Source organism: Mesoplodon mirus, assembly GCF_964341445.2.
Source record: "Mesoplodon mirus genome assembly, chromosome: 3".
Lineage (NCBI taxonomy): Eukaryota > Metazoa > Chordata > Mammalia > Artiodactyla > Ziphiidae > Mesoplodon > Mesoplodon mirus.
The window spans coordinates 40,797,398-40,824,857 of record NC_138978.1 but is presented as its reverse complement, the minus strand read 5'-3'; the positions used below and the strand labels follow the sequence as shown (position 1 = coordinate 40,824,857).

The window sequence follows — 27,460 nt, the reverse complement described above, 5'->3', positions numbered from 1 at the left end:
CTGCGCCACTAGAGAAGCCCTATACCATAAATATTTAACAAGTTTTTATTGGTGGGTATTTAGATTCACATACACCGGTGAAGTAGATGTCCTTTTATGTGAATTTTTGCTCACCCAAATTGAATATACTTGTAAGATAAATTCCTAGAGGTGGAATTGTTGGAGCAATTAAAATTTTTGCTAGATGTGATCAGTTAATTACCCTTTGAAAAAGTTGTGCCAAGAGCTCAACAGTGTTTCCTATCCCAGTTTCCTTACCTTCTGGACAACACTGAGCATTAGCATTCTTTTTTATTTTTTTGGCTGTGCCGTGTGGCTTACAGGATCCTGGTTCCCTGACCAGAGACTCAACCTAACCACTGGCCCACCAGGGAATTCGCCAAGCATTATCATTCTTAATCTTTGTTCATTGATAGATTTAAAAGGTAGTATCTCCTGTTTTAGTGTACATCTCTCTAATTATGAGGGAATTAGAGTACATTTTGATATTATTAGCCCTTTATTATTTTTGTGTGAGTTATACACGTACCTTTTGCTTATTTTTCTACTGGGTTCTTTTTTTTTTTTTTGGCGGTACGCGGGCCTCTCACTGTTGTGGCCTCTCCCGTTGCGGAGCACAGGCTCCGGACGCGCAGGCTCAGCGGCCATGGTTCACGGGCCCAGCCGCTCCACGGCATGTGGGATCCTCCCGGACCGGAGCACGAACCTGCGTCCCCTGCATCAGCATGGACTCCCAACCACTGCGCCACCAGGGAAGCCCTCTACTGGGTTCTTTTTAAAATTACATATTTAGAAGAGTTCTTTTTATGTCAAGGAAGTTAGCCCTTTGTCATCTAGCCAATGTGGGTGCTCCCAACCCCAGTTTGTTGTTTGTAAATTACAGACCATCAGATTGGGTAGTTCAACCTACTTACTTTCTAGGTGAGGAAACTGAGCCCCATAGGGTTAGTGACCTTTCTGTGTGTGTGAGCACGTAGTCAGATAATGGCAGAGCTAAACCAGCACCAGGTTTCTTTGCTTCCAGTTTGGTGCTTGTTCCATTATACCATGCTGTTTTTAAAGGCTTGCTCCTCTCCCTCTTCTACCATTGCTTTTTACTACTAGGTCTTGCCGCAACCAGATGTTTCATGATAAACTTAGAAAGTTGCAGGAGTGCTATCAAGGTTTGTTATACAGCAGGGGTCCCCAAGCCACGGGCCGAGGACCAGCACCGGTCTGCGGCCTGTTAGGAACCGCACAGCAGGAGGTGAACGGCAGGCGAGCGATCCAAGCTTCATCTGCCCCCAATGCTCCCCATTGCTCGCATTACCACCTGAACCATTCCCCCACCCCCACCCCACCCCCTTCCCAGGAAAACTGTCTTCCACGAAACCCATTCCTGGTGGTGAAAAGGTTGGGGACTGCTGTTATACAGGAGCCCAGTAGACTTCACAGGTATTGGATTGTCTCGCATGTGCAACTACACTAGTTATGTTCATGTCCTTTTCATTTGTTTAAAAAAACATCTGTTTCGTTTTGTAGGTTCATGGGTGTGTGTGTACATCAAGGACAATTGCATGCACTCACAGAGGTAAGACTTCAATGAGCGTGTTGAAGTGACTTCTTTGCCTTAGTTTCAGCATGTATGGTTCCACTGTAATTGTTACTCACATATGTACGCAAAATATGTGTGCATTTATGGTTATGCAAAAATGGCACGTTAACAATGTTTTCTTCTGTAGCCTGGGGACAGTGGCCATACCTATTAATACTCTTGGATTCCCTAATAACACGTGGTGAGTTCTCGGGGAATGAGTGCTCAAATATTATATTGGTTCTTGCTGCCTAGATGACCCCCTCCTAAACTAAGGGATGGCATCACTTGGCTGCAAACTCTATCATGGCAACAAATTCCCAGACTACCCAGAAATTTGTGGTGTCCTGATCTAAAATTCCACTGTTGCTGCTCTAGTTTCCTGATTGAAGGAAACTACTCCTTGGAGAATTTACATCTTTATTCTCATTTCATTTTCAGCCTCTTATAGGCAGGTAAATATGTGGTAGTCATTACTCAGCCTCTGAGGACCAGAGAATCCTCTCTGGAACAAAGGCTTCCCAAATTCAGGTACTGGGTTACGAACTTCAGAATTTGCTTGGGTGCTTCTTAGATACACAGATTCCTGGAATACTCTAGGTTTAGTATGTCTTCAGAGGGCCCGTATGTATTCTTGAAAGCTCTTCAGATTATTCTAATGAGCATCTAGGTTTGAGAATCTATGTTCTAGAATGTTTTCACATTTCTCCTTAAGAAGTACCAAAATACAAGGTTAAGAAATTTAGGAAGGAAAATTGTTTAACAGAATTTGCAAGAGCATTGGTTTCCTGCTGGCTTGGTACCTGGTATTAATCATTAATATCTTATCAAGGAGGGTCCCATGTGCCTTACCCTATGTCTTTTTTCTCAATTACTGAGGATACCGGAACGTGAAGTATGTGTAGCTACACAAAGAAAGTGGGTTAGTGAGGCAGTGAAGAGCATGGGCTCTGTAGTATTGATTGCCTAGGTTTGAATCTCCCTGTGCTGCAGTGTTTTCACTTGTAAAACGGGAATAATGATAGTAGTACCTATCCCAGGGAATCTAGATAGGGAAGAGGACTATAGCTGGGCCCTAAAGTATTTGAATTTTAAAAGTCTGGGGTAAAAGACAGATCGAAGAGTAGCTAGGGAGATAGGAAGAAAACCCAGGAGTGTGTTGGCCTGGAACGGAAAGGAAGGGGTTTCAGGGAGGAAGGAGTAATTATGTAATTGTGGCAAATAACTGTTGGTTAGATCATGACCTCACAGTGATATTGTGAGGATGAAATATAAAATGCTTATTTAACACAGTACCTGGCATGTAGTGATTGCTTAATACATTTTAACTATTACAGCTTGAATTGTCAGTATTTTTCATTTGGTACTTAGCTCTGTACTGCTGTTAATGTCATTAGATTTTTAAAAAATTTTACAAAGTATAACATAACAGAAAAGCACACATGAAAAGTGTGCATCTCACTAGGTTTTCACAAATGAACACACCCATAACCAGCATCCTGGATCAAGAAACATTTTCTGTGTATTTCTTTTCTCAGAAATAAGTCTATAAATTCCTCAAAGACAAAACTCTCTCCTCTCAAGCCTTCTATCCACCAAAGCTCTGGCACTAATAAACTAATAAACACTTGTAAAAGTATTTGTTGCACTCTCTGTTTATATCACTGTTTTCTGAAATGTGAGTTCATTGGAAGGGCTTGTGTGTTGGTTTTTTTTTTTTTTTTTTTTTTTTTTTCCGTACGCGGGCCTCTCACTGTTGTGGCCTCTCCCGTTGCGGAGCACAGGCTCCGGATGCGCAGGCTCAGCGGCCATGGCTCATGGGCCCAGCCGCTCCGCGGCATGTGGGATCCTCCCAGACCGGGGCACGAACCCGTATCCCCTGCATCGGCAGGCGGACTCTCAACCACTGCGCCACCAGGGAGGCCCTGTGTGTTGGTTTTATTGACAAAGAAGAACATGCTTTGAAATCTGTGATCATGTCTCAAGTTTAAAAGTGGGTGTAGTAGAAACGGCAGAGATGTATGATCATAATGCAACATTCTTTTGGCCATGTTGCACTTAAATAATATTTTCTGTTGCTTATTAGCTTGTTTATAGCCATATACAACATACAGTAAGTGCTTTGTGAGTATATTTCCAGTATCATTAATGAGATATTGATATAGTTTATGATATTAACAATCTTTATTATGATGTTAATAGGCTGAAGGCCGTGAAGCCCAGATATCCAAATGTTCTTGCTTGTTTTCAGAAGGGGATCAGCAAAAGCCATCATGCCATAGATTTCTGGAGACTCCTAGGTTTAATTGCCTTATAATTTGACTTGACAGCACAGTTATTGGTTTCACTAAGGATCATAAAAATAAATTACTAATAACATCAAGCATACTGCTTGGAACTTGGATGATATTTAGTAAATATTTCTTGGTTGGCAGAATGCCTGCCCTCCACAGTAATGTGAGCACCATTCCTTATTTCTCTTAAAATAGTTTACCAATAATTATAGTAGACAAGCATAGCTCTTATTAATGCCTATAAAGTATTGATATTATTAGGAAGAATATTTCTCATATACAATGGTGATATAGACTTCTCTGGGCTTCAACCATTTCCACAAGTCTTCATTGTGATTGTAGGCATTAATTGAACTTAGAACAGTAAGACATTTAGGTGTGTTTTTTTAAACTACCTTTAGTAAGGATACACTTCTAAGTTTTTAAGCAAATGAGTATTTGTTAAAGAGAAAGAAGTTGGTAAAAGATCAGGTAGAGGGACTTCCCTGGTGACGCAGTGGTTAAGAATCCGCCTGCCAACGCAGGGGTCACGGGTTTGATCCCTGGTCTGGGGAGATACCACATGCCACGGAGCAACTAAGCCCATGTGTCACAACTATTGAGCCTGCGTGCCACAACTACTGAACCCCGCACGCCTAGAGCCCATGCTTCGCAACGAGAAGCCACCACAATGAGGAGCCCGTGTGCTGCAACAAAGAGTAGTCCCCACTCAGCACAACTGGAGAAACCCTGTGCAACAACGAGGACCCAAAGCAGCCATAAATAATATAAATAAATAAATAAATAAATAAATAAATAAATGTTCCTTTAAAAAAAAAAAGATTAGGTGTAGAACCTTTTGAGTTTAATAAGTTGAATTAAGAATCTAAAAGTGTGTCTTTGACTCAGAAGACCTAACCTTATCTTTCATTTGGTCACAAATATCAAGGAAGTGGAAATCTTTGGTTTTTAAAGACAGAAAATATAACCGTATGGTCAGTTAGCTATTGCTGTATAATATCCAACCACAAAACCATGCAACAATAAACATTTATTTCTGATACCTCTGCAGGTTCAGCTAAGCTGAGCTGGGCCCAGTTGGGCAGTTCTGCTGCTCTCACTTGTGCTCACTCATGCATCTGCAGGTCAGCTGGTGGTCTGCTCTAGGCTGGGCTTTGTGGGGCACTTTGCTCCAGCTGTTTCTCATTCTCTTCTGGGACCAGTGGGCTAACCTGGACATGTCCTTTTTAAGATGAAACCAGAATAGCAAGAGTATGCCAGCCCATTTGCACAAGTGCTTTTCATGATTCTGCTTATGTTCAAGTTTGCTTGGCCAACATCCTGTTGAACAAAGCAAGTCACATGCCCGAGTCCACACTGGGAGCATACTGCAAAGTTACATGTCAAAGGACATTGATTCAGTAAGGGGTGAAGAATTGGAACCTTTGTTTGCAATTTCCCATACCCTATAAATATCCCAGTCAGCACATCATAATTATCTGTCTTTTCTACCCTACTTGAGGGTAAAGACTTGCTCTCATTTTCAAAATCTTAACTACCAGTTACTAAACTCCCACTATGGGCTAAGTGCTTTGCTTGGTGTTTTATATATTAGCTATAATTCTCACAATTCTACAGTCCTATTTCCTCTGTTTTATAGATGAAAAAACTAAGGCTTAGAGAAATTAAATGATTTCCCCAAAGTAGGATTTAGATCCAGATTCATCTGACTTCAAAGCCTGTACTGTTTCCATTACAACATGATGTCCTTAATTCACGTATGTATTCCCCTTACTGCTGAGCACAGGTTCTTGTATGTGTAGCATGTGTAGTATTTGTAGAATTCGATTCTGACTAACTTTGTATATTTTGGGTTATTTGGGAAAGCTGTTTTCTGGTTACTGGATATATTAGAATGTATTTGGGTACAAGTAACAGAAAATAGTCAAATGGCCTTAAACAACAAAAGGACATATAAACTGGAATTCCAGAAGTTTATTAGGTTAGGGGTTGGTTTAATTCAACAGCTAAATAGATGTTATCCAGAACCCCCCCCCCCGCCACCTCTTTCCATCTCTTTGTTCTGTGCTTACGTTGTCAGCTTCACCCTAAGGTTGGCTGTCATTTATAATCAAAAAGTGGCTGCCACCAACTTACATGCTGTATGTTTTCTCTTCTATATTCAAGATGGGGGGTGCTGTCAAAGAAAGAGAGGAGAGAGAGATGCTTTCAGACGGATTATACGACATCTCACAATTTTTTGTGTGCTTTGTTTTTGTTTTTGTTGTTGTTTTGTGGTATGCGGGCCTCTCACTGTTGTGGCCTCCCCCGTTGTGGAGCACAGGCTCCGGATGCGCAGGCTCAGCGGCCATGGCTCACGGGCCCAGCCGCTCCGCGGCATGTGGGATCTTCCCAGACCGGGGCACGAACCCGTGTCCCCTGCATCAGCAGGCGGACTCTCAACCACTGCGCCACCAGGGAAGCTCTGTTGTTTTGTTGTTATTCTTGTTTTTTAGTTTGTTAAGAAAAGCACAAAGAGGGAAATATCCTCATAATCAAACAGTTTGGGGAACCTCTTTGTGCAGAACCTCTTAGTGCCTAGAAGATTGGGAATTTGGGGGGATGAGTAGGGTATAAGGTTATGGGGCAGGGGCCTCAAGTGACAATACTCTGGTCCAGGGAGTCAGCAAAAGAATTGCTTGGCGGGTAGGATGTTTTGGGGTCTTTCTTGCCATTTCTGCCATGGAGAAACTATTCTTTTTTCCACTGTGGCAATGAGAACCACTTAGCTATAAACAGAGCAATTGCTTGGCCTCTTTACAGCGAAGTCACCTCAGCCAGGTAGATACTTGGTACTGAAAGAAATGCTCTTCCCTCATGAGGGAATGGTCAGCCCTGCAGGTGGCTGAAGGGAATTTTTTTAATTCACACAGCCCTCCTCCTCTTCTCACTCACCATTTCCACCCCAACTCTACACCTTCTTTCTTAAAGAAGAGTTACTTTGGAAACTCCTTGTTTATGTGGGTTGATGTGTGTTGTTTCTGAGTCGGTTTCTGTCAGACTTGTAAGAAGCCTTATATAATCAGAGAGCTTACAATGAAAGGAAACTCTGTGGGTTCAGTGACCAAACTCATGCATTATTTATAAAAATGAGCAGCCAGACCCCGATTCCAGTTTCTTGGTGTGCAGTGATATTGCCATTAGTTTTGCCTGCTGCTTTTCTTGCTTTTGTGTGACCCAGTACAGAGTATTCTCCTGGCCTTATTTACCTTGAGCCAAATGCAAAGTTGTCTGGTGCCTGCCTTGGGTTAACTTTGGCAGCATACCCGTACCCTATCTTCTAAGCATGTGGCTGCTTTTCCTGTCCCTAATATATCTTTGCTTCAATTTGATATGCTACTACATGAGTAATCTTCATTAGGCATACTTTGATAATGTGATGCTTCTGTTTAAAAACTTCTGTTTAGCATTCTAGACTCTCTCTAATCGGATTTCAGAATTCAAATTGCTCCCTTTAGTTGGGTGGGTCTTTTTTCTGTCTTCTACACATGCTAGCCTTAGATATGCCTTCCAGGACCTGGGATGCCCTTGTCTCTCTTCTCCCTTCCACTTTCCAAGTTATGTCAAATCCCTCTAGTGGAACTCAGTCTCTTAAATAGGGTCTGTATAATGCCCTGTGTGGCTGGGCCCATAGTATATTTAAGAAAGCTGAATTAACTCCAGTGGAAAGAGCCAGAAGTCAAAAATAGTGTGAAATGTTACATCTCAAGTCCTTTCACAATTAGAAGTTTATTTCATTTATACTTGTAAAAATAGCTAAAGCATTCCTATTAATACATGTTGGCATCTTCTTTACTTTTGAAAAAAGTAGCTTTTGTTTAACTTTTTGGTTTGGTCATTTAGTAATAAAAAAATCTCTAAATAAAATTGTGGTACATGTTTTCTGCCCTTATTTTTAGTAACTCCCTAAGACATGTGAGAAATAAGAATTTGCGGTTGGCAGTTTAACCCACAAATAATAGAAGAGTTCATTTAGTTTACTTTATTCTTAAAGAAGTTTTCCCCTGTCTTGCTAGCTTGCCTCTAGCTCATTTAGTCATTAAAAAAAAAAAAAATTTACTGGCTCTCACTATGTGTCCAGCACTATTCCAGGTACTGGGAATATAATAATGAACAAATAATTATCTCTACCCTCATGGAAATTACATTGTAATGAGCAGGGGGGCGGACAGAGGAGTTAGATTAAACAGGAAAACAAATGGTAATATATATGGTGTTATGTGCTGTGGGGTTTGCAATTTTGAATATGTGGATAGGGGAAGTATCACAGAAGAGACAAAAATTAAGGAGGTAATGGAGCTAGCTATGTGAATATCTGGGGAAAGAGTGTTCTAGGCAGTGGGAACAGTAAGTGCAAAGACATAGTGGCAGAAATGCCTGGTGCTGAATGTGGTCGAAGAACTCCAAAGACGGTGACGTGGCTGCAGCAGAGAGTAAAAAAGAACAGTCGTAGATGAAGGTCAGAGAGGAAACATGGGCCAGAGCACATAGTGTCTTACAGACCATTGTAAGAGTTTCAGCTTTTACTCAGGGTGAATTGAGAAGTCTTTGGAGGTTTTTGAGTAGAGTTGTGACATGATGTGACTTACCTTTTAACAGAATCACCCTGGCTATTGTGTGGTGAATAGACTGAAAAGGAGGCAAGGTTGAAAGCAGGAAGACTAGTTAAGAGAGACTATTGCAACAGGGTCCATGCAATAAATAGAGACTATGCCAAAAAAAGTGAGAAATGATGGTAAATTGGACCAGAGTGGTAGCAGTGGACCTTGTGATTCTGGATCTATTTTGAAAGTAGAGAAAACAGGCTTTCCTGATGCATTCGGTGAGAGGTTTGAGAAGATGAAATAACTCAAGGATAACCATAGTTTTTGGCCTGAGCATCTGAAGGATAGAGTTGCTGTTAATGGAGATGGGGAAGACTACAGGAGGTACAAGATGGGAAATGATCAAGAGGTCAGTTTTGAACAGGTTGAGTTTGAACCTGTTTAAGTTCAAGTTATCTCCAAGTGGAGATAACTTCATAGAGCCTCAGGATTCCAGGGAGTACTCTGAATGATACCTTCCTTGTGCACATTCCTGTTTCTGTTTATCAGCTTTTTCACTAGAAAATATTTTATTGATTTAGAAAGAGGCGTTTTTCAACTGCTGTATTACTTCCCGAGTAATAATAATGAAAATCATTAAGTCGTTTTTCTTATTTCAGTGTGCCAGGTCCTGCTAAGCCTCTCCCTTGGCGGCGGGGGTGGGGATAAATTAGCGTACAATCCCATGGAATATATGCTATTTTCCTCATTTTACAGGTGAGAAATCTGAGGCTCAGAGAGAAATTAATTTATCTGAGGTCTCTTAGCTAAGTAGTGGAGCTGGGATTGAGTCAGGTTCCACCTGACTCTAATCCAGTTTACACGACTTTAAGCTCCTTGATCCTGGCTATTTTGTTCACTGCTGAATTTTCAGTAACTGGCACATAAAGGCATGCAATTAATATTAGTTGGGTGAATGGATAAATGGATGAATGAATGAAAACTGCTTCCCAACACTTGAGCTTCCAGCAGTTAAACTGTTATCCACAAAGACATCTGCCTCTTTCAGGGTTGTTTACGCCAGCCATTTGATGAATCTTTTCACAGTGTTGATAGTGATAGGACAGAGAAGGATTTAGAAAATGGTTTATGAGATTTCTATCTAATATTTCTCTTAATCCTCCCCATGATTGTGAAACTAGTGTGGCATTTGAATTCATAGATCTCTTTGTGAGTTTCGGCTAAACCTGTTTCTAACAGAAGTTTTGACAAGTATGTTTTTCTTAACTTGGTAAGTGGTATCATTCATAGGAATTGGGTCTGTGTTGGCTCTTGACAGCTTTTCCTACTTTGGATTCTGTAGCAAGTAGGACAATGGAGAGAGGGTGGTCTCCCAATATACCTCTCACACATTCCTACACCTGATACCTAATTACTGTCTGTACCTTCTGTGTTTACTTGCTCTTTATGTTGGTCTTTTCTTGTTATCATGGTCACCATTGCTTGCTTATATAGTAAATTCTTAGATCAGTGATTCCAAAGTGAATCATAAGCTTTTCTTTCCTCAACATGCTCATTTTAGCTCATTTCACCTTCTCATAGTAATTGCTTGTGTCTATTTCCTACTCAACAAATAATTATTAAGCAGACACTTTGTGTCAACGGCCAGTTTAGGTGAACTTCAAAAAGGAGAAGTTGTTCTGTGAAGGGGCAGAAAAGTTGTCTAAAGCCTTCTGTAGTACTTGGCACAAGTAGCTACTTCATACATGTTTATTAAATGAATTACTAACTTGTAAAAGTATTAGTTGAGTGCTTAGCTTTTCTACAAATGATAGTTCTCTTTTCCTTCATCCCTGACTTCTCCCATTTTCTACATCTTATCAGTCACCATGACCTGACCATTTTACCTCTTACTACCCTGGATGCATTTACCTTAGGCCAGTTCCTTCTGCCATTGCCATCTCTTTCGCCACAACCTTCTAAACTAGTCTCCCTGTCAGTTTTGTTCCTCACCTTAAATCCATACTGTCCATATTGCGAGCCAGAGTGGTCCTTTTAAAATACAGATCTCTTTTTTAACCATCTTAGCAATTTTTAAGTGTACAATTCAATAGTTAGTATTAAATATGTTTTTATTGTTGTGCAACAGATTTCTGGATCTTCTTCATCTTGCAAAATTGAAACTCTATACTATTAAACAACTCCCCATTTCCCCCTTCCTCCAGTCCCTGGTAACTACTATTCTGTTTTCTGTTTCTATGATTCTGACAACTCTAGGTACCTCAGAAAAGTGGAATCACACAGTATTTGTCTTTTTGTGACTGGCTCATTTTTCTTAGCTTAGTGTCCTAAAGGTTCATCCATATTGTAACATGTGACAGAATTTCCATCCTTTTTAAGCCTGAATAATATTCCATTGTAAGTATATACGTACTATATTTTACTTATCTATTCATCTGTCAGTGGACATTTGGGTTGCTTTTACCTCTTGACTCTTGTGAATGATACTGCTTTGAACATAGGTGTGCATATGTCTCTCTGAGACCCTGTTTTCAGTTTTTTTGCATATATACCCAGAAGTGGAATTGCTGAATGATATAATAGTTCTATTTTTAATTTTTTGAGGAACCACCATACTGTTTTCCATAGCTGTCATACCATTTTACAGTCCCACCAATAGTGCACAAGTGTTCTAATTTCTCCACATCCTTGTCAACACTTGCTATTTCCTGGGTTTTTTTTTTTTAATAGTTGCATTCTAATGGGTGTGAGGTGATATCTCACTGTGGTTTTCATTTGCATTTCTCCATCTCTAATTTGTTGCAGAGACTATCCTTTCCCTTTGATACATGAGGGTGTATTTCTGGGCTTTCTATTCTATTCCATTAGTCTATATGTCTGTCTTTTTGCTAACGCCACAGTGTTTAATACAAATCTAATTTTGTTTTTCCTTGCATAAACCCTTCTATGGCTCCTCATTTCCCTCAGGTTAAAGTCAAAACATCTAATCCTGGTACTCATTATCTCTGTGGCCTCACTGCTCATTCCTCTCTGACCTGTTGGTTCTTGTCTCAGTTGTGCACTACAGCTGTACTGAACCTCTTTCTCTTTCAGTCACAAATGGGATGTGACCCTTTCCACCTTCGGGTCTCTGCACCAGCTCTTCCCTCTGCCTAGGACACAATCCTTCCATCTCCCAGTGGTCTGGCCAACTCCTATTTAACCTTCAGGACTCAGCTTAGATATTACTATCTCTGGGAAGCCTTTTCTAATCTCCCAAGATTAGTTAGGTACCCCTCCTACATGCTCCCATAATACAATACTATTTATCATTGACTTTAATTCACTGTTTGCTTGTGTATGTAGTTTATAAATCCCTTGAGGGCAAGGACTGTTTTGTTTGCATTGACATCCACTGGGTCCTGTATAGTGCCTGACAATGATAGCTGCTTATCATATATATTTTTTAATACCATCTTTAAAAAATTTTTAATTAATTAATTAATTAATTAATTTGGGTTGTGCCAGGTTTAGTTGTGGCACGTGGGATCTTTGTTGCGGCATGCGGGATCTCTAGTTGTGGCATGCAGGATCTAGTTCCCCGACCAGGGATTGAACCTGGGCCCCCTGCATTGGGAGCACAGTCTTAACCACTGGACCACCCGGGAAGTCCCTTATCATATTTGTTGATTGAATGAATAAATGAATAATCAGTGGCATTTTCTGGCTCAAAAGCATTCAGTGATTTCCTTGCTGATTACAGTATAGTTTTGTAACCTTAGTTGCTTACCAGAATTGCTTAGGAGCTTTTTAGAAAGTGCAGATGCCAGGACATCACACAAGGCCTCTTGAGTTAAAGTCTTGGGTGAGGCCCAGGCATCTGTTTTTAAAAATAAATTAATAAAGCACCATAAGTTATTTTGATGCACAGCTAGTGTGAAAACATGGAACTCAGGATTAACTCTTAGCCTGATATTCGGTCCTCTGTGCTCTAGCCTCATCCTGCCTTTTTTCTTCTAGTTCTCCTCCTCTTTAACAAGTACTCTATAACTCAGGCAAACTGGGTTTAATGTGTTTACTAAACACTGTGTGTTTTCCTGCCTCTTTATTCATATTATTTCTTCAGCCCAGAATATACTCTTTGCCTTTATCCTATAGAAATCTTCCCTCCCTTCAAGACTTGGCTCAAAGTCCACTTATTCCTCCATAAAACCTTTCCTGATTCTTTCTCTGCCACCGCTAACCCTCCCTACCTCTCCCTTATGTAGTCAAAATGTTTCCCTCCGTTGACCTTCTCTTACACTTTTTTTGGCACCTCTTTTTAAACATTTTGCCATATATTAAAGTTATTTTTGCTTTAGTTCCCCTGCACAAGTGTAAGCTCCTAGAATAGAGGAGGAACCCAGGCTTCAGGGTCAAAAGACTTGGGTACAAATCCAGGTTCCACCATTACTAGTTGAATAGCCATAGACAAGTTATTTAAATCTCTGGGCTTGATTTCCTCATTCATAAGAAAAGGATGACAGGTGGCGTAGTGGTTAACAATCTGCCCGCCAATGCAGGGGAAACGGGTTCGAGCCCTGCTCTGGGAACATCCCACCTGCCGCGGAGCAGCTAAGCCCGTGCACCACAACTACTGAAGCCTGCGCACTCTAGAGCCTCTGCTCGGCAACAAGAGAAGCCCACGCACCGCAACGAAGAGTAGCCCCTGCTCGCCGCAACTAGAGAAAGCCTGCGTGCAGCAACGAAGACCCAACACAGCCAAAAAATAATAATAAATAAATAAAAATAAATCAATTTATTAAAAGAAAATAAAGAAAAGGATGACAGAATGTTTCAAGATCTTGCAAAGTTCAAATGAGGTAACTGTGAAAGTGCTAGGTTAAACCAGTTGCTGGTTATTATATAATGGCAGGGATAGTGTTTTACTTATCTGTATGCTCCTAATCTCCCAGCAGTACCTTGTGTTTAGGACACTCTTTTATAGACACTGGCTGAATGATTGAATAGGGAAAAAGGAAGCAAACAACAAACATTTTATGTCATCTAAAAAGTGAAGTTGAGGTAAATTTTCCAATGCATTTTAGTACTTGTATGAATGGCTGGAACTCTTGCCTCATGAATGGAGTAATTTCTAAATGGCCTCTTACGTTGTTCAATTGTGAGGCCTCTTGCATAGTCATCCTTTTCCTCTGTAACTAATTTGCTCAACAGTTTCTTTTCTACCCAGATTAGCTAGTCAATCAAACGTACGTTTCTGGTACACCCAGAAGGAACAGAACCGCGCACTAACTTACAAATAAAACAACAGACATGTTACTTACCTGATAAGTCTTTAAGTCAACTAAGGTGTTTGGATGAGAAAATATCTCATTTTTTTAACCAATAATTTATTGTACTTGGCAGTATCAGGGACACTTTTTAAAAAAATAACTTTTTTCTGATTATAAAATTATACATACTTGTTAGAGAAATAGCTAATATATCTGGAATGTAAAGTTTTGCATGCATTTTCTTTTTTTCATCCTATGACAACCCTGTGAGATATAGCTACTATGATTGCTATTTTATATAAAAGAAGCTAAGAATTAGATTAAATAATAACTGAAAAGCTCTTTTTCCATTTTTACGTACTGAACTCAATTTTCAAGTCTTAGTTTAAATTTTCACTGTACTATAGTGGCTTTTCCCAATGATCTCCCTCCATCTAGATCGTTACTTAGATTATTATTCTCTTTGATAGCACTCTTTCCTTTTTGTAGCACATCTCATAACATATAGTTCTTCATTTATTTGAATGTTTGTTTATTGTCTCTCTCGTATGTTGGTTCCAGTAGGACTGGGACCATGTTCTGTTTTGTTTACCACTAGCAACAAATAGGTAACAGGTCATTGAAGAGCTTGGGGTTGGTGGAGGAAATAGCAGGCTTCCTCAGGTACTGCTGTTTTATTAAGCTCAGGAAGCTAAAGACCACATTCTTAGATGTTGGAAAGTTGGAGTATTGGTTAGAGGGCACCACAGTTAAGGAGGACAGTTGTGTTTAGTATGATTATTCTCTTCCCTAACTATTCTCTTCATAAAGCTAATATGGGTTACTTTGGCTCCTTGGCAAAGATATTATAGAAGGACTTCAATTGTACGATGTGGGGCTTAGAATGGACTGCCTTTCAGGTCTATCCCATCATATTATATTGTTATTCCATACCCTTGGGCATTATTTTCCTCATGAGTATGTATCTTTGAAAAACACTGTTGATCCATCCATGAGATAAGTAAGGACAATGTATATATGTTGATACTGACTAGCTTATCCTGTACATAAGGTCATAGATATACTTTTCTGAGAATACCTAAAAGAAAAGGAGATATTCATGAAGATTAGGGAGAAGAAGATTAAAAATTTGAGAGAGAGAAAGAGGCTGGATCATACAGGGCCTTATAGGCCATGGTGAGGAGTTTGAATTTTGTTTTAAATACAGCAGGAAGCAGTTGAAGGATTTTAGACAGGAGAGTAGTAGGATACAATTTGCATTTTAAAATAGCACTTTGGCTGCTCTGGAGAGTTGACTGTAGAGGGACGGAAGTGAGGGCAAGGAGACCAGTGAGGAGAAACTTATAGATTATATGAGAGATGTGAGTAGCTTGAACTGCAGTGGTATCTGTGAAGATTTTTAAAGATCTGTTTTAGAAATAGAAAGACAAGGTCTTGTGACTTAGGTAAGAAAGAAGTGTGAAGAATCAAATGATGCCCATTTTCTAGGTGGGTGGTTGTTTCATTTACTGAGATGTGGAAAACTTGGAGAGTGCTGCTGGAGAACTTCCTCAGCTGTGCGTGTATTACCTGGGATTTTTTTTTTTTTTTAACATAACACTGTAATCGGAATAGTCTCTTCGCTACAGAAGACCAGACTCAGTCTTTGAGCTTTTCAGGGATAACACATCACTACATCTTAAAGCCCTTCCTTGGACAAGAGCTTTCTGGTCTAAGGTCTAAAGACTGAGGTAGCTGATGAGAGCTGATTCATGGAGAGTGTAGAAGGGATTTCTATATGTAGATAGATAGTTAGGGACCCTTAATTTGTTCATTAATTCAATTAGTATTTATTGGGGCTTATTCTGCTAGACACTGATCTAGGAATGGCATTGAACCTCTTCTCAGTGAACTCAAGAAGTGAAGTTAATTGTGTGTTAGGACTTTCTGAATTTATTTGGAAAGGGTTTAGAATTCAGTGCTGTGGTCATTCTCTGCTTTTAGTCATTTAGAAAAATGTTTTAGAATTTAGCATCCCTAGAACGCTTCTGAGTGACATGATATCCAGATCTGCTGCTTTGTTTGAATTGAGAGTTGGCCTTAGACCAGCATTAACTGCTTCCCAGAGAGTCCAGTGGCTGATAGAGGAAAGATAATTTGGAACATGGTAAAAAAAAATCTAGACTTAACTTCACTCAAGATTAATCATCTGATTTTTCTCATTTACTCTCTCTCTCTCTTTTTTTTTTTTTTTGGCTGTGCAGTATGCAGGATCATAGTTCCCCAACCAGGAATCGAACCCATGCCCCCTGAAGTGGAAGCACAGAGTCCTAACCACTGGACTGCCAGGGAATTACAGAGGGCACATCATTCTGACACTTGAGATGGTCTGAAACCAAAGAAAAGGCTCTCTCTTTTTCCTTACAGCTGTAGATGCTTATGTGTACACCAGACCTCAAGTCTGTTTTCTCTGCAGTAGAACCAGAACTGGCTGAGTCCTCTATTCCCACCCCTTCCTTTGATAACTCCAACTAGTCTTTGTGAATTTTTGTGAACTTGCAGGTAATTAGTTACCTATCTGACCCTTAGCCTTCAGAGGAGATTTCTGCCTGTACTTGGAGTGACTATTGGGTTGGGAAGTTGTCTTCCACATAGCAAATTGGAAACCTTTCCTCCCTTTCTACCCCCCTACCTACCGTTTGCCACTAGAAGATACCATTTGAGCTTATAGTTGCCTCTAACTTTTGCTTGACTTCTTCCTTACCCAGAGACCAAGTAGTGTGTTGATATGGGCAAAAGAGGTAGAAGAAATGATTACCTCGTTTGAGGACAGAGTTTCCTTTGATATAAATCACCTTAATTAGAAACTTAACCTCTTTTGGTTTCCATTTTCATTTTGTCCACTGTCAAGCCCTTACTCCTGAGATCTGCTAAGGGGAGGCAGGATGTGTTGTCTTCCTTAATAGATTGCTTTGTTCACTCTGAGCCCAATCACCAGGTGAATGTCAGAGGTTCCTGTCTGAAGCTGGAGGATGTGGGGTTGTAGTAGATGTGGGGTAGCAAGCTGGAGGGAAGAATGCTTTTAAACATGACCTTAATAGCCATGTTGCTGGTAGAGATATTATGGATTTGGGGATAGGAAAGCAATCTGGATGGAGTAGACAAGAGCCCTGGGCTGATCATAAATCATGTCTGAAACCATTGATTGCTAGTAGAGCTTTATGGGGCAAAGAAAATAGTCTTATTGTTATCTTAGTTCATTTCTTTGAGAAGATTTGTTTTACAGATTTATCTTTTAATGTTTATTTAAACAAATTTGATTTTGATTATGAGATGTTTGCTGTAAGAACTAAAAATCTGTGGGAAAAGCTTAGCCGTTCTTTTTTTTGTTTGTTTTTGTCTGTGTTGGGTCTTAGTTGGGGCACACAGGATCTTCGTTGCGGTATGCGGGGTCTTTCATTGTGGTATGCAGGGTCTTTAGTTGTAGTGCATGGGCTGTCTAGGGCTGTCTAGTTGTGGCACGTGGGCTCAGTAGTTGTGGCGTGAGGGCTTAGTTGTCCTTTGGCATGTGGGATCTTGGTTCCCTGACCAGGGATCGAACCTGTGTCCCCTGCATTGGAAGGTGGATTCTTAACCACTGGACCACCAGGGATGTCCCAGTCATACTTTTTTGAATCTTGTGGGTAAACAGTCATTTTGTTGTTTATAGTAGTTTACGTGCATAGAAAAACACTCTTACTACTTCAGGTGCGTTAAACAAACATGTTCTTAAAGTGGTGAATGGGTTATACTAAGTGTCTGTGGGAAGTGTGAGGAAAGGGGCGATATCTTATGGCCTCTTCTACTTGGCTTTCAGCTACTGATAAAAGAAATACCCTCTATAATTCTCAAAGGGAGATCTTAGATATATTTTTTAAGTCCATGTAATTCTGACCATTTTAAGGAATCTGCTGACAGAGTGTCAAAGGATCCTCAGAATTTCATATTACTGAGTGGCCAAACACACTGTTTTGTATTTTGCTTTAAATTCATTGCTACCATAGTATCTGCCATATAGTAAGCATTATTAAATGTTTGTTTTACATGATATTTATCAGAAAATTCCTCTCAAAGCACATTTCTCTTTTTGATCTTAAGTTACATTAATGACAGAATTGGGAGGGCTTCAAATAAAAGAGGGAACTTAAAATCTGCCTCTGTTTATTTAAATGTACTTAATCATTCATTTGTTAATTCAGCAATTTATTGTTTGTGTCACTGGATACTGGGCTTACAAAGTTGAGAAAGATCTGGTCCCTGCCATCAAGGTTATAGTACAATATGATAAGCAATAGTAGAAATACATACAGGGGGCCAAGTGGCACAAAGTGTGGGATGGGATATCAGGAAATGCTTTCCAAAATAAGAGACTCAAGCTGGGTTTAGAAGGATGAATAAGAATTAGCAAAGCTGTGAAGGGGACGAAGAGTATTCTGGACAATAAACATATCTGAAGGCAGAGAGGGTGAAACATTTAAATATTCTGAAACACATTTTGGGTTCCCTTTCTCTTTGAATCAGTTCATTACTACTGACTGTTTGAGTCAGGCAGGTCCCGGTGGACCTCCTGGAGTGGAGGCTGAACTGTGGCAAACTCAGGCCTTGGCAGATGTGTGGATGTGCACTTGTAGTGGCTGTGGAACCTCGAGCTGAGAACAGGAGGCTCCTTTGGAGCATGAGCCTCCCACAGGGCGCTCTTGGGATGCCTGTCCTGGAATTACCCAGGGCAGTAACAAAGCTTTCTTTTCTTCTTTAAACCAAGCCAGCAGGATGGGATGTCTGCTAGCCTTTGTGTTTGGAGCCAATCAACAAATATACAGTGGCCAGCACAATGGCATTGTTGGGCTTCAGTGAAAACTAGGTCGGGGCCCAGGCCCTCCTCTGCAGAGGGCCCATCCAGAGAAGAGGTTTGACAAGCCACTGATTTGGCTATTTGGCATTGATGCTAATTTCTGATGGGCTTCTGACTTACTTTTGGTATATAAGATTGTAGGATCTCTTCCCGTTGTTTCTCTCAACACATCTATTTGGAATCTCTGAGTTGCCTTTGACTCTTCTTCCTCAGTTCTCATATCTACCATTCAGTTGCTAAATCCTTTAGATTCTACCTCTGCTTGTTCTAACTCTAGCCCACTTTTTCATGCCTATGACAGCATTCTAAGTCAGGTGTTTGGTCGTCTCTCATCTGAACTGATGCAGGACCCTTCAAACCTCCCTCTAGCTCCTCCTCTGTCCTGCTACCACCATGAGCTTTCTGAAATGTAGTTTGGGTCATGTATTAGTTTCCTAGGGCTGCCGTAACAAAGCACCACAATGTGAGTGGCTTATAAAGACAGAAATTTATTCCCTCATAGTTTTGAAAGCTAGAAGTCTGAAATCTAAGTGTTGTCAGGGTCTTGCTTTCTCTGAAGGCTCTAGGGGAAGATCCTGCCTTGCTTCTTCCTAGCTTCTCTTGGTGTTCCTTGGCTTACAGATGCATCACTCAAATCTTTGCCTCCATCGATACATGACATTCTCCTTATATGTTTGTATCTCCTCTCCTCTTTTTGTTAAGATACTGGATTAAGGATCCACCTTACTCCAATAGGACCTCATCTTACTTGATTACATCTGCAAAGGCCTTATTTTCAAATAAGGTCATATTCACAGGTACCAGGGGTTAGGAATTGAGCCCATCTTTTTGGAAGACATAGTTCAACACACAATAGATTATATTATATCTTTACCTATAAACCTTTAGTGGTCCCCATGATCTGCTAAATTAGCTATAGATGTTTCATCTTGGTGTTCCAGAACTTCTACACTAACAATAAATATAATAATAATAGCAATAACAACAACTAACATATTGAGAACTTCCTTTGACATTGTTCTAAGCATTTTACACATCAGTTCATTAAATCTTCATAATTCTATGGATTAGGTTCTATTATTATTCCCATTTTATAGATGAATGTTAAAGAGTAACCAACCCAGGGTCACACAACGAGTCAGAGGTGAGATTCAATCCTAGGCAGTCTAACTCTGCAGTATGTGGGCTTCACCACTATAATGTACTGCCCAGCTTTACTTTTTAGCTTTATCCCTTCTCCCCTACTTATACTTTACACAGGGAAAGAAAAACAAAAAGGAATTACTACTAATCTCTGCACTTTATCTTTGTGTTCCTTTTGCATAGACTGTCTTTTTTACTCCCAACCCTACATATGGGCTTCCAGGAAACAGAACTGAATCCTCAGTGGGTGATTAGCCAGGCCTATGTGGGGGAAGGTATTCCAGGTAAAGGGACCAGCAATGTGCACAAACGTGCAAGTAAGCAGGGGTCAGACCCTTATAAGCAGGAGTGAAAGACTTTGTATACCATGCTAAGGATTGTGGATTTTATCCTAAGAGTAATGGGGCATCAGTGAATAATTTTAACAAGGGAGTGGCTTCAGGTTGGCATTTTAGAAGGTTAATCTTGGCTGTATTAAGGAAAATGGATTGGAATTGAGAGTTAAGTCTGTTCAAGATGTAAGAAGGGGAAAAGAAGACTAGTTAGAAAGCTAATGACGCAACCAAGGGGAGGAATGATGATGATTAGATATTGATAGTGGGGAGAATGAGTTGTGTACTGTGAGCTAAGCACTGTGCTAGACATACTTTGTATACCGTATCTCTTTTAATTATTCCCTGCCTTTGATTAAATACCAAATCATATTGGTTCTACCTCTGAGATGTCTCCAGATATTAACCTCCTTTCCATTCTTGCTGCCATTGTCTTTCTCAGGCATTTGTTACTTCTCACCTGGATGATTCCAGAAGCCTTCTAACTGTTCTCCCAGCCTCAATTCTTTTTTTTTTTTTTTTTTTGCGGTACGCGGGCCTCTCACTGTTGTGGCCTCTCCCATTGTGGAGCACAGGCTCCGGACGTGCAGGCTCAGCGGCCATGGCTCACGGGCCCAGCCGCTCCACGGCACGTGGGATCCTCCCAGACCGGGGCACGAACCCGCGTCCCCTGCATTGGCAGGCGGACTCCCAACCACTGAGCCACCAGGGAAGCCCCCCCGCCTCAATTCTTGACCTTTCCATACAGTTTTTACATTACTGTTAGAATATTTCTGTGAAGCATGTCTCATCATTATCCTGTTTGAAAAAAAATTGTTAGTTGATTATATGTCATCTCTACTGGACTGTGAACTCAACTAGACTAGACTGTGAACTAAGGGCAGGGACTGGCCCCACTTAGTTTTATGTTTTTACGTAGTAGGTTTTCAGTGTTTGTGTAGGTGGATGGATAGAGAGATGAATGGGTCTACCTCAGGACAACTGTGCTAATTAAGTGGCAGCAAATGATCTCTGTTAGTTGGATGGCAGCACATTTATCTGCCTTGGGTAAGTGCCTTAGCTCTAGGCTATTTGGGTAGATTCTTCAAAAAGGTATAATAATTCTTATAGTTGATGCTTTCTTCAGAACCTCTCTGAGTATGTCTTTGAACCACTGTTCATAGATGTTTGTTTGATTACAGATATCAGTACATTGATAATTCAAAGTTAAAAAAAAAAAGGTAACCGTTTGCCTTGTTCTTCTGACTGGTAATGATTGGGTGAGGTTATGATCAGAATCAGCAAGAATTGAGAACAGGACCCCTGGGTGTAGTGAATGTTACTTCAGGGAGAGGTAAGTATTGCCTAGTCCTGCTCCAGAATATTCTTTGTATGGGCATGTTTATGTGTCTGTCTGTGTCTGAGTGGTACCATCAGAGCCTATAGGGTGTATGTGGGAAGAACCATACTCTCAGCCTAGACAACTCTTAACTATCTTTTTAGGATCCAACCCAGGTGTTACTTTTTCTCTGAAACTTTCTAAACTCCTCAGTATCTACTTTCATACCCAAGTATTTACCTCTGCTAAAGGGTTATTAGTATTATTTACTTACCTATGTGTCTTTCATTGAACTTCTTTAAGGTGTAAACTGAGTGTTTACATACCTACATTTACTATGTGGATGGGACTCTTCCAATCACTGGGAGATATAATGTTGATGTAAATGGGCAGGTTCTTACTCTCATATAGGGGTGACAGGAATGGGAGGAGCGCTCAATAAATCTTTGTAGAAATAACCTGAATTGATATTCCTTTTTTTTTTTTGGCCATACCGTGAGGCTTGCAGGATCTTAGTTCCCTGGAGACCAGGGATTGAACCTGGGCCCATGGCAATGAAAGTGCCCCTGGACAGCAAGGGAATTCCCTGAATTGATATTCCTGAGTGGAGAATTAAGTGTCCACTTACCCATCCCTTTGATGATTTTCTAGGGTGTTGGCATATGATTTCTTACGTACATAGTAATATTGTTTAGTCACCAAACACACATTTGTTTACTGAGTGCCTTCTAAGAAAAGAAAGAGTCTTTAATGAAATCAAGTATCAAACACAAATGAAATGGCAGAAACTCTAACATTTTATTAGACCATGAAGAGGAGAGGTTTTGGTGTAGGTAAAGTTGGGGAACAGTCACTTAGAGGTATTGAAGTACCTTTAGCACATTTGATTGGCTGATATTATAGTTTTCTGAACTTGAAAGTTTAAAAGAACAACAATAAAAATTGTAAAATCTTCTCTCTCTAGTAGGCATTTAAATGTGTTGCCAGTGCCTTAGGTTGTTTTGTAGAGCTCCCAAGGGAGTGGTCTGGAAGAAAATGAAAGCAAAGCAGCTGTTATCCCCAACCCGGAAAGCTGAATGTGCTGGAACAGTTGTTCTTGCCTCTGCTTCCCACAGAGGGATTTGTTCAGAGAACACACCAGCTGAGTCTGCACAGGGAGTTGCTTATAGGGAAGTGGACGTTCCCACTAATGGGCACACAGTGTAGCAACTTAGAAATCTTCCTTCTTGGCAGATCTCAAACTTCCTTTTCTCATACATGCAAAGGTCTTGAGACATTGAGAAGTTGTGGTTTCTGAGGGCCCAGAGGCTTATCAGCTCCACCAAAGTTTTCACCGAAGGCAGGCAAGAGAAGTGGGTTGTAACAATAAATTCCATTTGGTTTCCCTCTCTGGATCTGGTTTGTGCTTTACCATCTTGCCAGGAAAAGTCAGAGCCTACTAGCCAGTGTGGTTCCTCACCTTGTCTCACCTCTCTCCTCTGCTCTCCACCCTGTGGCTTGGTCTGTGGATTTCTCAGGCTTTCAGAGACATGACTGGACAGTAATAAACATGTGTTTCTCTGAACCAGAATCAAGAGTCCTGGCTTAGCCTGGCCCACAGAGAATGCACATACAGTCTTTTCACCAGTCTTTTCTGCCTGGCCCTCAGTAGGAAGCCTGAGTGGCTCCCAAAGTCAGGCCTTCCATGTCACACCGTCACCATGCCAAAGAAGTGAACCACCACTTTTTCATATCTTTTTCACTCTCAGAGCTAAAGAAATTTGTCTGCATGTTTAGCTGTCAGCTTCATTGCCCCCATATAGCTTGGAATTTGCAAGTTCAGTTTCTTTTTAGCAAATGAGCACCTCAGACGTAAACTGTGAACACATTCAACTAGAGTGAATAGACGAGGGCACTATGCTAATGCTGTCGTTTTGCCTTGTTTTGAGATTTCCAAAGCTAGATTATCAAGCAAGATGAAGCAGATCAACAGGTTTCCCTTTTGAGAAGTTTGGCATATTGTTAGCCATTCTCTCTGCCTTGCCAAACCTGATCCACTTCATCCAAGGATCTGAAGCGCTGCATCGTGCTGCCCCCAACTGGTTCTTTTTGGTGCTTATGTTACCACATCAGAAAATCTCATTATATGGAACTTATATTTTTTTCTTAGCACTTTCATGTATTTGTATTCGATTCTTATAATAACATTGTGAGTTATATGGATCATGGATTATCATACCTACTTTTTGTGTGGGAAAACTGAAGGGTAGCCTTATTAGTTGATTTGTCCAAAGTAAAATGGCGGTTGAGGCAGACTTGGACTAAAATTCAGATTTAAAAATGTGTGTGTGTGTGTGTGTACATATATATATGTGTGTATATATATATATATATATATATATATATATATATATATATATATATTGGTTACACTGGGTCTTAGTTGTGGCAGGTGGGCTCCTTAGTTGTGGCTCCAGGGCTCCTCAGTTGTGGCTCGCAGGCTCCTTAGTTGCAGCATGTGGGCTCCTTAGTTGTGGCTCCAGGGCTCCTTAGTTGCAGCTCACGGGCTCCTTAGCTGTGGCATGCAAACTCTTAGTTGCAGCAGGCACGTGGGATCTAGTTCCTTGACCAGGGACAGAACCCGGGCCCCCTGCATTGGGAGCGTGGAGTCTTAACCACTGCGCCACCAGGGAAGTCCCTAAAATTCAGATTTCTTGCCTTCTCTCCCATTAGGTTCCCTAGTCTCTTGTAAATTCAATATCATCCCCACTCCAAAAAGGTATTAAGAGCTTAATATTAGGCTTAGAGGGATTTTCCCCTTTTTCTCCCTTGGAAAGAGGAGGGAGATAATACATCATGTAAGGTTTGAATAAATTCATGAATTTAATTGGCAAAAAATTTTGAGCTCCTGTTCCGCATGAGGCTCTCAGTACCCAGACACCATGGCTCTCCAATGTAATGTAGGGGTAGAGCATGAACTCTGGAGCCAGACTGCCTGAGTTTGGACCCTGGCTCTGCTGCTTAATAATTGGGTAACCTTGAGCAAGCTGCTTAACCTCTAAATGCCTTTTGTAAAATGAGAATAATAGTACACTTACCTTAGGGTTATATGAAGATTAAATGATGTAATTAATGGAAGGTTCTCAGAGTAGTGCCTGGCACAAAGCAAGTACCAAGTAAATAACTATTAGCTGCAGCTGCTGCTGCTATTTTTGTTATTATTATTTATTATCTCTATATAAATAGGCTTATTTGCTCTTAAAAAAAGGGCAAAGCAGCTCTTCATGGGTATGTAGGAATGACGAACAGCCAAATTTCTTGAAAGAGTACATCTTCATGTCATTTCCCCTTAGCCTTATCTCCTACTCACTCCTCAATTCACTTTGATCTTACTCTGGTCTTAACCACTTTACTGTAACTGCTCTGGCCATGGTTGCCAGTGACTTCTCAGTTGCAAATTCAGTAGACACTTTTCAGGCTCATCTTACTTGATCTATAGCATTTGATACTATTGGTCATTTCCTCTTTGGAATGTTTTCCTCCTTTGGCTTCTGTGGTGACATTCTTGCTTGCTTCTTCTTCCTCTGCCTGCTCCTTTAAATGCTACAGTTGCTTGGGATTCTGGTAATTTCCCACTTTACATGTTAACCCCTGGGCAGTTCCATACATTCCTTAGCCTCAGTGACTACTTCAGCTCAATGTCATTGCCTCCTAAATGTTCGTCTCTAGCCCAGACTTTGCTCCTAAACTTCAAACTGACTCTGTATAGGACATCTCCACGTGCCCTTAAACCCAACATGTCCTACTTGAACTCACTATCTTTTAACATTGCCTCTTCTAAAAACCTGCTCCTCTCCCTGTATTCTGGATATTTAATAATGGCACCCAGGGACCAGAAGCCTGTGATCAACCTAGGAGCTTTTCATTGCCCTTATCCCCCCATCCAGCATTCATCAAGTTTTTTTTGACTTTGCCATCTAAATCTTGAATCTTGCTCTATTCCAGTGCCTCCACTATTGCCTTAACTCAGGCATTCTTCTTTCACCAGGATTATCGCAATAACCTCCTAACCTATTTTTCCTTCTCCGTATTCTCCACTCTAATCCATCTATCATACCATTGCTAAAATAATCTTTTCTTTAAAAAACAAATATGAACATGTTACTCTTTTACTTAAAAGGCTTCTTTTGTTCCTTATAGACAGGATAAAGTCCATATACCTTAGCAAAGCATATCAGCCTCACCTGCCTCTCCTCTCATGCTCTCTGGCCATATTGAGTAAATTAGTTTCCTGAGTACACCATGCTCTTCACCTATAAATTTACATATGCGGCTCCCTCTGTGTGGACTTTCTTTCCTGCTCCCCCAAGTCATCCTTTGGACTCCTTTATTTCCTTTGTGCAGCTTTCTCCGACATGCCTAGACTGAGTTAGTAACTTTATCCTCTGTGCTGCACAGTGCTGTCCTACCTGTACAAAGCCATCTTTTAGCATTTACTACATTATATTGTTTGTCTATATCCCTTAATAGATTGTGATCTTCTCAAAGGAAGGTGCAGCACCTACCATAGTGCCTGGATGCAGAATAAGCCCTCAGTAACTTCAAAAAAAAAATACAGTCTCTATCTTCTAGGTGTCTACTCTCTAGTGGTTTCACCACCACCCTAAGCATTCCTGACAAATGGTAGCTGGGTTTTCCTTCTGTTTTGCAGTATATCAACTCTGGAAACCTGGAACAGTTGCTAGACAGTAACCTGCATTTGCCCTGGACTGTGAGGGTGAAACTGGCTTATGACATAGCAGTGGGCCTCAGCTACCTTCACTTCAAAGGCATTTTCCATCGGGACCTCACATCTAAGGTACGAAGGCTTTACATGCATTACTCTTTGAGACACTGGCTTCCATTACCAAGAAAACTGTGTTAAGAAACCAGTCATTAATGTGCTTGAGAATGATGGAGATCTCTTATAAATTCAACATTCAATCACAGAGGATACAGCTTATTACTATGTACAGCTAGTCCTTAGAAAGCCAATCTCGGCTCACAGTGGGCACCTTTCATTGCTGAGTCTGGCAGCACATACATCTTGAGAACCTTCACTCTTGGCTTCAGGTCCTGAATGTGTGTTGCAGGAGTAGATGGCATGAGGACACTTAAGAGGTTCTTGCCCTATAGGACTGACAGCAGTCAAGGCAATGTGGGAGCCTGTCTCTTAGTGTGCTCTCCCATGGCCTCCAGCAGGAGTTCCGTGATTTTTAGTCACTTGAGTGTAGGTTTTGAAAGCCATAATGTACTGACCCATTTTCTTTCTGTGTGATTGAGTTTCTGCCATCCTGCCAGTTCCTCTTTGGCGTCAGCTGGTCTCTGTAGTATTCTCTTGCTGTCCAAATTGCTGTGTGACCAGGTTAGAAAAGAGTTGCTTTTAGAGGAAGTTGGCCATACTACAAGGCAGACACCTCAGGGCCAAGTAGCACAGGACATCACATGACAAGGCTTATATAAATAGTACTGTTTGATCATTGATATGGGAACTATAAATCATCTAGTATAAGTTCTGTCCAAGAGCTGATTTAAAGTCTTCTAGGGAGGTATTATAGAAGTTTTGTACCTGTCCAAGAATAGCTCTTATTTCATTCTGCACCCTCAGCACATACATATGCACACACACGCACGTGCATACACATACTCCTACAGCTCTTCTGTCATGGATAAGGGATATGGGAACCTGTTATAAAAAAAAATTTGCAAAGGGAACAAAAGCAGGCTGTGCTCTCAGAGCCAATAAGGCCTAGAGCAGTGAGTCCCTGGCTACCTCACATTAGAATGGTTCTGGTGTTCCAAACAGCAGTACTGTCCCTGAGGGACCCTGGCCATTGGTTTGTGAGTACTACACAGAAAATAGCTTTGGGGAGGTGCTTGTAGGGCCTGTAGGTGTGGCAGGGCCATTTGTAGTCAGCTGCACTGTTACTAAAGGAGCAATAAGAGTGGCAGGTGGAATCTGGTGACCAGCTGAGACCTAGTTGTGAGGAGTCCTTTATCTTCATTGGTATAAGCAAGGACTAGACAGTTGGACAGCTGGGACCTGGAAGGTGGTATCATTTCCTTTCATCAGACTT

General features: G+C 40.8%; 1 protein-coding gene across 4 annotated transcripts in view; it reads left to right on the top strand.

Moving 5' to 3' along the window:
• TESK2 (testis associated actin remodelling kinase 2) overlaps positions 1–27,460 on the top strand; it is a 135,223-nt gene that overhangs the window by 94,908 nt on the left and 12,855 nt on the right. For 3 of the 4 annotated variants that reach the window (XM_082613344.1, XM_082613346.1, XM_082613347.1), the window contains 2 exons: positions 1,522–1,570; positions 26,056–26,202. In XM_082613344.1, coding sequence (XP_082469470.1) covers positions 1,522–1,570; positions 26,056–26,202 — 196 coding nt within the window. The remainder of the gene's footprint in view (positions 1–1,521; positions 1,571–26,055; positions 26,203–27,460) is intronic. The other variant, XM_082613345.1, reaches the window with a different exon arrangement.